Source organism: Zeus faber (assembly GCF_960531495.2).
Source record: "Zeus faber genome assembly, chromosome: 6".
Lineage (NCBI taxonomy): Eukaryota > Metazoa > Chordata > Actinopteri > Zeiformes > Zeidae > Zeus > Zeus faber.
In genome coordinates, this window is record NC_137201.1 from 7,681,021 (window position 1) to 7,693,274 (window position 12,254).

At 43.4% G+C, this 12,254-nt stretch overlaps 1 protein-coding gene across 3 annotated transcripts in view; it reads left to right on the forward strand.

Annotated features, from left to right (window-relative positions):
* The window catches only part of btbd11b (BTB (POZ) domain containing 11b), a 91,279-nt gene that overhangs the window by 62,197 nt on the left and 16,828 nt on the right, over nucleotides 1-12,254 (forward strand). For all 3 annotated transcript variants that reach the window (XM_080002034.1, XM_080002035.1, XM_080002036.1), the window contains one exon: nucleotides 10,669-10,873. In XM_080002034.1, the coding sequence (XP_079858160.1) occupies nucleotides 10,669-10,873 (205 nt within the window). The remainder of the gene's footprint in view (nucleotides 1-10,668; nucleotides 10,874-12,254) is intronic.

Sequence of the window (12,254 nt, forward strand, 5' to 3'; positions counted from 1 at the left end):
GGAGACCAACTTGTTGACTTGAGACCACTTCTCAAGTCAACAAAAAACACAAAATCTCTCCTGGAGCTTGCGTAAAAAGGTATGAATGAATAAATAGATTGATCAACCGTGTTAATGAAGGAAGTTATATGATGAATACTGTACAAAGCAGTTGAGATGATTAGCATAGGTATGTAGTTGCACCGCACTTTGAGTCAGGTGAGAGCAGGTCAGTCAAAGTTGAGCCGATAGCCAGGCTTCAAATTCTACTCTTTTCCCAGAACTAGGCGTCCAGCTGAGTGAGCACCCTGTCCTTCAAACCTGAGGGGAACGCATGCTAAGTTGAGGCTGAAACAACAACTTGCTTTGTAATCCTGGGCTCACAACATCAAGTATCTGTTTCATTGAATGATGGATTCATCAGATGAGGTGTGGAGGCAGATGATGTGTGGTGAGGTGGTGGTTTCATGCGTTAATGCATTCACAATTAACTCGCGTTTACAATTTAATCATGGGGAAGTCAGCAATGAGGATAATGGCAACAAACATGTCCACATTAAATAGCACATGAGGATAAATTATATTGCCACTTTCATGCCGCGATGCATAGTTTGTACTTCCTCGTACTACTACTACGCTTTACACCACTCTCCCGGCTCCCTGCCCAGTCAGATAAAGTAAAAGGCCTCCTGCGATTAGACAGAGCAAACATCTGGGGGTGGGGGTGGACCGAGACAAATTCCCCACCATCAGCCAATATTTTAAGTCCCAGTCTGCCTGTCTCTCCGGGATTGGGAGTCAAGGGATGGGAAAGTGGTCGGTGCCGAACTGGTTGACCCTTCTGTAGCCCAGGCCTTCCGTGTGCACGTGTACCGGAGCAAACAATGGAAGCCATCACTGGAGGCTGCCCTTTCTGGAGGCCGAGAGGGGCATCGTTTGGAAGGTGGCTACCTTCCAAACTGTCGACCATGAGGCGCTACCGTCCAAAAGTCAGCGCTTGATTCACTTTCATCCTGATTGTTATTGTTCAAACGTGTCGTCCTTTGTATGCAGAGTACGGTTTAAGCTGTACGTTACATCATTAGGGTATAAAGAATGAATTAGGTAGATGAATAATGAAGCGGAGATGGAGGGAGCGTAGGGGGTCGGAGGTGGGTTAAGAAAAAATATTAGCTCATGAGTTAGCCCAAAGAAAAGTACCAAAGTCATTGAACGACTGTCAAGCTCTCAACGCATTTCATTATTCATAGGACAATCAGCGTTGGGATATTTTCCGCAGACAATTACTATGAGGTCATTTACGTTCGGGCTTTTAGGAATGTTTCCCGAATTGGAAAATAGAAAATGACCTTTCCATGTGTTCTACTGTATTCCCAGACAATACTGATCAACTGTTCTTTGTCCCTTGTGACCAGAGAGGAAAAGATCTGACGCTAAATGTGCAGCGTTCATTAGCGTTCTCTTGCTCTTTTCTCTTTGGGAAATTTCTGGCACACATCTGGGGGCGGTTGCGCAGACAGGGTTTAGTCTCAATCAGGACTAAGATAATCCTACTTAATTTAATCGGGAATTTGAAAAATGCTTTTCTGAGATGTTGCTTCACTTAAAATGAATTACTTCTAGACTAGGAAGTTCTAGACCAAGTTCGTGAAGGACTAGTCAGCTCCTTCTGTCTGGTCTTTCCAGATAATCAATTTTCTCTGTTGGCCCACGTCCATTAATCCAAAGATAAACCTGCCTCTGGCCAGGTTTAATTTAAGCCTTGACTTCGACCTAGATTAGCTCTGATCTTCCTATTTGAAATCTTTTTTTTTTTTAAACCAAGATTAGAGCTCAGTCCGAGAGTATTTTAAACCATGACCGAGAAAGACCACTTTAGTAAATCCAGATTAAAAGTGCAATTTAGTCTGAGATTAGGCCTAATCCGCGTCTGTGAAATCACCCTGTAGACGTTTTGAGATCTCGCAGATCATCGGCTACACGCCTCCACTGACGCGATCAGTCGGGACTGCTCCGTAGCGAGTGAGCGGAGCGGGGTTCATCTGATCTGACATGGAGCTTTGACCCTTGCACGGTTGCCTGTCAGTCGGCAGCAAAAATTTCCGCTGACAAACAGTGAGATCTAAAAAGTGCTGAAGTGACACAGTATTACCTTTGCAACCCTCCCCCACCCTTTGCTGTTACTCGTACTGTCATGGCATCTGCCTATGGAGAGGATGAGGAGCTTGAGAAAACAAGCAGTGTAAACATTTATCACCAGAACCAACAGCAAGCTTCACGGCGATGCTTCTCGGGTTAGGAACGGTTTTCTCCCCAGAGGGGGGGGGGAATTGACGAGGCTGGACCCGGAATTGATGAGGTCGCATTGCAAACCTCCCCTCAGACAACACAGCGGCTCCGAGTCCGTTTTACCGCCCCTCTCAAGGGAGATTCTGCAAATAGCGACGATGTTGACGAACACGGCACGGACACATACACACCACTTAATCTATGGAATTGAATTATTGAGAAAAGCTGATTTTTTTATATCTTTTTGTAAACAAACTAGCCCCCGAAAAAAAAAAAAAAGAAAACCAACATAGGGGACGAGGAGAACGTTTTTAATTAAGTCAGAATTAAATTTCCGGGCCGTCAAATGCCAATCCTCCAGCTTGGGATTCGGGAAAATTTGCATCTTAGATATGGCTGCTTGGCGGTGGCATTTAAACTTTCCTTTTTAGAGGTTTCAGTGCTGATTTGCCTCTTATGTATTGTCTAAATTTCCCTCTCTCTCTGCAAAATGTCAGATTTGCATAAGGCGACGTTCACTTAAATACTTTTAGATATTACGGCTGTTTGTGCATCATTGCCAGTCAGTGAGATGGGAGGAGTCCTGCGTCACAACGGCATCATGGTGATGAATGAGGAGGTTTGTAATTCTGTATGTTTCCAATTTGTACTGACTCTATTCTTAGAAATGTCAACGGCTATAGGATACCGTATGCTCAGGCTGCCTCTATTTGTAAATCTATACAGAAATCCCACTGGATAATATTAGTAACACTGCAACAAGGGCAAATGCAGTTTTATATACACCCGTGCACCATATTTTACTCTATTGCTAATTAAGGCCACAATTTACTGTTCTCTGTTTTGATTATAAAAGAAGGTGGGCAAACAGTATATAAGTATATAATTTTACCTTCATTTTGCAAAAATCCAAATTAGGTTGTATTCTTTTGTATATTTATATTGCCTGCATTCGTGCAACCATTATAAAATGCAAATTTGTCTCATAAATCAGGGTATAAATCAGGGTATAATTAAAATTATAAATAAAACCAATACTGTGTTCTGTATATCCAGAATGTTTTACTCCAGCCAAGCACAAATTCTTCCAAGCATTTTGTCTTTGAATGGAGTTATCTTTGATTATTTTAATTATCTGGAAAAAAAATCTAATTTTAGAAAAGGAAAAATTCAGGCCCAAAATAAGTATTCGCCATTCCTTAATCCGCCATTACATTTAACATTGTCCAACATCATTAATTTCCTCGGCCTCCCTAGACTCCCCTTTTCATCTTTTTCATCTCATTCCATCGTCGTCATCGTCATCAGCTCTTCAGCTTTTCTAGTCGCGGGACTGGCGTGGGAAAGATCGTCAACAAAGGAAAGAAAGTTTAGAACTTTCCACGTCCCGAGCAACGGAGGCAGCGCATGTTAATTGAGAATGTCAATGAATTAAAGAAAGGCGGTTTCCAGGTCTTGCGGGAAAACACTGCGGTTTAATGATTTAAGTCGCGCTGTATCGAAAAGCAACAATCTTCTGCCCCGCTCTGGTTATTTCCCAGACCGCGGGGAACCCAAGGATTACGGCTTTGTATCCAGCCTCAGAGTCTTATCGGGACCTTGATGCATTTTTTCATAGGGACTCCATAGCAGAATACGGACATACCGTTACACTGTAACTCAAGGTCGGCCTCCTACCATTTTTGTTTTCACTCGTAGGGGAGCTGAGTTGATTTTCTTATCCCATTGGACAGATCTGTGTTTATTTCATTTGCATTTAGCCATGTGGGGATTAGAGGCAGGTGTGATGCCTTTGTGGCCTCTATCACCTTGTACGTCTTCGTCCATAAGATGGAAAACTTTTAGATATCAGCACTAGTGACTTTTTTTTCTACCAAATGTAATTTTTATATTCATTTTTATCCAGGAAATAATGAGTAAAAGTCATTTTAAAGATAAGAAAAAGATAGGATAAAACCTTACTTTATTGATCCCCAGAAGTGAATGGATGAAGTGTATTTAATTAATTAACAAATTAACAACTTAATTGACCAACCAATTAATTAGTCACTTAATTCGTTAATTTGTCAATTAATTAATTTGTATATTAATTAATTAATTAATTAATTTGTTGATTAATTTATAATAATGATAAAAATAAATAAATAGCAATTTAAATTAAATATATATATTTTTTTTCAATTAATTAAGCTTTATCTTTATTAAAAATATACTTAAACTTTCCAATAAAATTACCACTTGAATGCATTAATACTGAATATTGATAATGACAGTCCAGTCAATAACATAATAAGTATCACATTTGCCCGGAAATAGAAATAGACTCTTCTCCTATCGCCATGGGGGTGTTTTTTGAGGGAGGCTGTTGTCTTGTGGTTGCAGTCGGGTCACTGCGTACTTGTTCTCATCTCCCCCCTGAAACATGCAGCTGCCAAGGCCTCCCCGCGGCCGAGTCATGCTCCGATTGGAGGCTCTGATGAGGAAAGACCCTCTCTGGGGCTAAAAAGAGATTTTCTGTTTGTTTGACAATGTCTCGAACCCAGAGGGGATGTTTGCTGTGGACCCTCATCGAAGTCACCTACCGCTTCTACACAGGTCTTCGTGTGTCCTTCACTTTGATATTTCTCGGTGAATCCTTCTCCACTCCGACACCGATGGATCAGTTTGCTCAATGTATTTTGGAAGGGTGCTGTACGATTCGGCTGTTGGTGGCTCCGGTCGGTCCTTAATTGTTCAAGTGAGTAGTGCTCAGAATAGCTCCCCATTTTGTTGAGTCAGGATGGCCACGGGCGGCCATTAAACATGGTCATGGCTCTAAAGAGGCAAATAATTGAAAAACAGCAACAATGATGATAGGAGCTGCACGAACCGTGGCACAATGAGGCCTGGGCTCATTCAGCACTGCCCAAAGGAAAGCTGGACTGCGCCTGGTTACATACAGTATATAAGCCATGTGTATAATAGCTATGTGAGGAATGTGAGTTTATTACTTCTACGTTACTCCTTGGCTCACCAGTTAACACTTAACAGCCTATGCTCTGTTGTGTAATGACTGGTTTGGAGGTAACCTGGGCACTAAGTTGCAGGTTGCTGATTTTAAAGGTGTCATAAATCCTACTTGTCAGTCAAAGTGGTACTGTTGAGTCCTGAAGTGTGACATATTTACAGGATTTTACGAGGGCTTTTCTGAGACAGACTGAACACTGAAAGCAAACCAGCCAGAAGATTGCTCAAGCAATATGGAAGTTTTGTAGAACATTTGTCTTCCTATGATCCTCACCTTGATAGTCCATATGCCAGTAGCCTCCATGGTCGCTGTGTCCACACAGCGACCATGGACCAGCGACCATCTTCATTTGCTTCCATTTCTTTCATCCCAAACTTAGTCTCAAGTACATAGTTCTTAACTCAAATCTGAGGTAAGTTGAAATGGAAGATGAAAGGATATCAAAATAATAGTCCATTAGATTTAGATATTTTCAGTCAATGCAATGGATGGTTGGCTCTTCATATCATCTCCAGAGAAGAGTGTATACATGTACCAGTAGGAAAAATATTATTCATATTTAGGCACTTGTATATGATCAAAATCAGAATCAGTTTATTTGGCCAAGTACATATTTATAAACAATTAATTGGTAAGATCTTGGTAAGGATTGGTGCGTTTTTGTACACACAGGTAGCATAAAAAATGATTCAAAGGCTATGGCAGTGTGGTTACCAGTCTATTCTGTGAATATAAACATAATTGAAATATTTCTGCCCAAATGAATACATTTTTTGTCATTGATCTATCTCAGCGCAGCCGATAGCAGTCAAACAAGGCGTGCAGAAATTGGATCATCAGCCGGCAACAGATCGTTCAGGATACAGTATGTAGAGAAGATTCCTGGAAATTATACTCACCCTATCTCTAGTATAATGTACACCGTGCACTTGACCATTCTCTTGCAAACGATCTTCTGTCCTTTCATAGTGGGAAGACAAATGATTTGTCGGCAAAGAGACGGGAAAGGGGAAACGGATAATAATAACTGCATTACTGAGAGGGTGAGGAAGATATGTCTTTGTATGCATATTTCAACCGCTGCAAAGGGAAAGACGACTGTACCACAGGTAAAATGACAGGACAAGCGCCCAGTGCTGAGTGAGTAGCGTCGTATGGGATTTCGTAAAGATGGTTACGGTCGGCCTTTTATCACAGTAAGGAACGTAAACAGACAAAACTTCCTATATTGCTTCACCGAATCCCATCCTTGTGTTACCCACATTTTTTAGCATAAGGAATTAATTGCAAGGGGATGAGGTATTGACTAGAGGCTGGACTCTGGTAATGAAAAGAATATTGACTTTTCTGAGCTCCTTCAACCTCTTCCGCTCTTTCCTTCCTTTATATTGTGAGGAGTAGAACCTTTTCAATATTGTAGCGCTGAGATCCGACAAAAAGAAATGTGTTTTTCCAGATACAAGGTGTAGCAGTTTCGCCTGCCACACACAACCAGTTCCTCCTGCCACACATCACCCGAGTGGCGTTTCCGGGGACCTCCAAAACACAGACACAGGCGTTGGGGTTGAAAACACACCAGTTTATTGTAGAAAATGGCCTAGCTGGAACAAGCCCGGAGCAGAGGGAATACATGTCATGACCAGGGCTCCTCTCCTGTGTGAGGATGGGGGTTTTACCTTTTGCTCGTTGATTGGTCTAACGAGCTGCATAAGCTAACTAACTCTAATACCTGAGCTATAAGACGTAATTTCCTAGAAAAATACTGCCGTTACTTGCTGCAGGATCCACAATAATGTTTATGGTATTAGTTTGTTTGTTGAATGTCGAGGTAAGACTACATGATTCTGGCCTGATTTTCCACTCACCGAAAGGTTTTTGGAGATCACTGAGCAAAGAGCATGTGGTGTGAACTGCCCGCAACACGATCCGACTGCTCCCTGAGATATCAAGCTGTTTTTTATATCTGGTCGTGTAGGGATCGACTCGGGAGTGCCGTAACAAGCTACAGCCAATGAGAGCAGACATGGGGGTGACAAGGGGGGTCGAGAAGGAGAGACAGGAGTGGACGAAGCAGCAGCCAGAAACATACCTGCGAAGGCATCAGCATTCACCGTGGTGGTAGCTCTGCCTCTGTAGTCTGTATTAGTAATCCCTGCCACATGTGTCCGGTGTCAGACAGCTGGAATGGAGACTCCACTCTTTCCCTTTACCAACGCTTTGCCATGTTCATCCATGTTCCCCGACACGAGTCACGATGCGTAAACAGCGGTGCGCTAGTTCAGTGCATCCTCTATGGATTTGTCAACCCACGGTATTGCACGGTATCCATGAGAGCCACATCTTCCACTAGCTTAGCAACGAAGTTCCTCACCACTTCCGTAAAATCTCTGACATCATCGGGGGTGGAGCGAAACACGGCCCAGTCGACGTCACGCAGCGCGTCCTGCAGGGTGGCTGCTGATTGGCTGGTCCAGCATCTGATCTCCCTCGTCACCGGAGCTTCCCGAACACGATGGAGAAAATCCAATTTTGTGTAGGTTGTTATTTTAATCACAATAAAATCTGTTAATTAAAATTAATGGTAGAGTCAGTTTTTTTTTTCCGTGTAGGCCTAATTGCAATCACCCGATTATGTTCTGTCACTGCATCGATGCAGAATCGTCCACATCCGCTTTGTGATGTATCTTTAAATCGAGATATTTCCACACCTCTAGCATACAGTAGAGGCATGTTATAATGGCTAGAATATGAGTGTGGTATCTTCAGCAAAAAACTTCAAAGACATTTTTGGGGACCTCAGAGACCTATATTAACTTGTTGAAAAGGAGTATAATGTGTGACCTTTAAATCTGCATTATAAAGGTCTTTAAGAGAATTAGCTGATACCTTAAGATATCATTTCACAGTCCCACCGTCACCTTAGACAAAGAGCAATAATTTCACTTTTTGCATGCAGCACCCAGTAGGGCTGGGTATTGACGACACCAGTACTGGATACCACTGGATACCAGTACCAATACCAGTACCCTTAAAGTGATACCAGTACCAGTAGAGTACCTCATTCGATACCTTTTTTTTCTGCTATACCAATCATGTGAATGGAAGCATTCAGTTGTGTAAAATAACCACCACCCCCATCCAAATTATTTTTGCACAAATACATTTTGAAAGTGTTTTTTTTCAAATTATTGAAATATTTATTAAATTACTGTTAAAAAAACTGTACAAGTATTTTGGTAGTGTCATTTTAAACAAATGGCCAATACAGCAGGAATGGTTACAGCAAGGAAAACATATTTTACTGTTTATATGGACACCTGACTGTTGTTTTAAGACAGACAAATTGTGAACCCATCCTTCAACAGACTTGTTGTAGCTGCAGCGGTAGTCAGCCAATCACACGTTGCATTAAATTGAAAAACGCTTGCAGGGGTTGGCTGCGCGCAAAACTGTACAAAGTCATTTTTTTCTAGATCTGGGTACACAGAGGATCTAATGCAGGTATCGTTTGACTGCAGAACTTTCGATACAAGTTGGTATTGGGTTTTTTAGGTCGATACCTAGCTTCAAGTGACATTTTGATAAAAAGGGGACTGATGCGGGAATCCATGATGATGTCACATAAGAACATCCAATATAATCATATTAGGAGCAATATTTGTGAACACCCCCCCCCCCCGGACCAGAGAGTTTGTGTTTAGAAATGAGCGTATAGAAAGTGAGACTGGTCATGGTTTTGCCCCGGCCTCGCTCTTCATTACATCATCATCATAATGTCCAGTGCATCGCTCTGTTTCTCTTAATCAGCAGTGCTCCGCCAGCCACCCCCCTAAGGCAGCCGAGGGATTGACTGTCCTTCTGCATGAATGCTCGCCCCCGCCCCCTCCCTCGTTCTCCCACACTTGCCTCTCACACCATCAAGGCTAAATGGAATCTTGGCGAGCCTCGAGTAGCAGTAATTGTGACGCCGACCAAATTCATTTTGTCTATTATCTGACCAGCTTTCATCCCCAAACACTTAACTACCTCGATATACACATGGGGGGTAGTTTGTTTTCTTTCTTTCTGTACACCGGACCAGAAAGAGCCTTTGTGTTGCATTACTTATGAGCTGAGTAGTCTACTACCACAAATGTTGCTTTAAATCAATCAATCAGGCAATCAAATTTCAGAGGATAGCTGTAAAAGTGATGCAAAGACCCAAGAGTCCCCAGTCACAAGTCATGTACCATAGCCAACTTTTCTGTCTCTAATTCACCCAAAGTTATACCAACTGAATCAACTGAACGAAGAGTTGAAAAATCGAATTGATCTTTTTACTGAGTCACTCGTGAAGAGTTGAATCTCTAAAAAGAGCCGAACTTCTCGTCACTATGCCATAAGTGGTATTTCAATCCATATTGTTAAAAGATAGTAGGGTAGTTTTTTTCAGGGAAGCATACTCAACCATTCAAAACCAAGACAGCAAAATAGTACTGTTTTCTGAATCTAAATGTGTTTCCTTTGGGGGGAAGAAAAGCAGTTTTTTTTGTATTTCCTAGTTTGGAAAAGTCCTGCATTCTCTCTAGCTAAGTACATTCTCCACTAAAAATCTTCTCCCTTATGCATTAACAAATTGCAAAACATACTCATCCAAGAACTGTTTACTTTCCATCAAAACCATCTGGAGAATATTCACATTTTTATAAGCACTTTTTTTCCTTCACTAAGTAGTGGAAAAATATGCAAAGGGGAATGGCTTGGAGTGAGAGGAGCTAATGTTTATGCAAAATAGTCATTTTTTAACACCACACAGTCATGGGCACGGCAAACTCCTCCACTTCCACCCCGCGAACATCGTACGGTGCGGCGAGGACTGGGATGAACCCTCTGTGTGCACGCGCGCGTGTGTGTGCGTGTGCGTGTGTGTGTGTGTGTGTGTGTGTGTGTGTGTGCGTGTGTGTGTGTCTGTGTGTGTCTGTGTGTGTCAGTGTTAATGCGTGGAAATCTTCAACCCCAAGTGACAAGTTTAGTTCTCAGGCTGTTGGGGTAAGAGGCATGATTATTCTCCTGACACTGCCTTTAATGGTCGCACTCAAAATACTCCGGACATATTTTCCAGCTTTGTGTGTGCGTGTGTTTTTTACTGTGCATGTGTGTGTTTGTGTGTGTGCATATACAAGCTCTTCTGCGCATAACTGCATCTTTGAGCCTGCACTCTTGTATGTGTGTTTCCGTCGCCATTGGTTCATGTTTGTATACGTGTTCTTTGTGTGTGTGTGTGTGTGTGTGTGTGTGTGTGTGTGTGTGTGTGTGTGTGTGTGTGTGTGTGTGTGTGTGTGTGTGTGTGTGTGTGTGTGTGTGTGTGTGTGTGTGTGTGTGTGTGTGTGTGTGCGTGTGTGTGTGTGTTGCAGGTGACCTGGTGTCCCGGGCCATGCACCACCTGCAGCCGCTGCAGCTGAAGAACCACAGCAACGGTACGCCAGTGCACCAGAAGGCGTGCTCGGTGCACTGGGCGCCCGAGGCCATCTACACCCTGTGCTACTTCATGCACTGCCCGCAGATGGAGTGGGAGAACCCCAACGTGGAGCCCTCCAAGGTCACCCTGCAGACTGAGAGGTGAGCGAGTTGGCCCCTACCCACCACCACCACCAACCCACCCACCCACCTCAGTATCATCCAAGATAATTGGAGATAAAAAGGCGGCAAAAATAAAAAGAAGAGGGGAGAGAGATAGGGTTCTCTTTTCCATCAGAGGCCCCTTTGAAGATTTTCTTCTTGGTGAAAATGTTCGACCCAGCAAAAAGAGCTGAATCATCAATTTATTTCCACATGGTGCCGGGATATTCACATCCAAAAGTCACTGAAATTCCATTTCAATTCCTTCAACCTTTCCTTGTTTATTCAGCGATTGACTTTCTTGATAAATGAATACCCGGTTAATACTTGGCCCCTGCCATAGCCTCTTAAGGACCGCAGTCCCCCGACGGTTCATTCTTCTTCTTTCTTTAAGAACGGGGGAAGAACGTAGTCTCTAACACACAGCCGTAGATATCCAGGTAGAATTGGTGGTGGTTTCCTATGGCTGTTCCTGTTGCTTGCCGGATTCGTTTCAGTGTCGTGACCCAGGTAAACATGCTCCCGTGGCTGGTCTCCTCAGCCTGGCGTGGCAGGTAATGGCCGCTTAGGGCTAATACTAGGCAGGCTCGCGGGCTGGCTACGACCCACTCTATCAAATGTGCCCGTCACATCTGAAGTTACCAAATGAAAAAAAAAAAAAAGTAGATTCAAGCAGAATCCAACGTCTGACGTAGTTTAAGCGATCTAAGTTCACCGTACGGCAGAAGTCCACAGAGCGCAGCACTCGTCGCCACGGGCCGGAAGCAATTGATCCTCTAAGGTGACCAAGGAGGATTAAATCACCTGTGATGAGGACCACGAGGATTTTAGTGATGAAAACGACACGTGCATGAGCTGCCATGACCTTAGATGCTCGATATTCTGAACCGCTTATGACAGAATCCCCCGTTGTTAGAGGGAGAGGGTGAGATGGGAAATCGGCGCAGGCAGTTTCCCTCGCACGGGTGCGGATCATCGCCCCGTAATGCAGCTGGTTATCAGTTAATGTATCTCCTGGGTCTCCCCCAACACACATTTCACTTCCAGCCATGAAGAGAAGAAGCACCTACTTGGCATATATTTGAACTAATATTCTTGGGCGGAAGATACAATTCTGAGGAGCTAGGCGGTTCGAAGCCGGCACGGTATGTTCCAGGCCGTAAGTGCCATTCAAACTTTCCTTTAAAGGGAACGGAAAGGAAGGTTTGCATTCATCTTCTGATAGATCTCTGGAGGAACATAGAGGATTCCCCCTCGCACTCGGAGTAGCGCTGATGGGTGACTAATGAACGCTGAGTGACAGATGTGGGCTGAGCATGAGCGTGTCAAGGACGGCGTAGGCATCAAGACCTCCCTCGAGGGGGGAGAAACTGTGTATCGC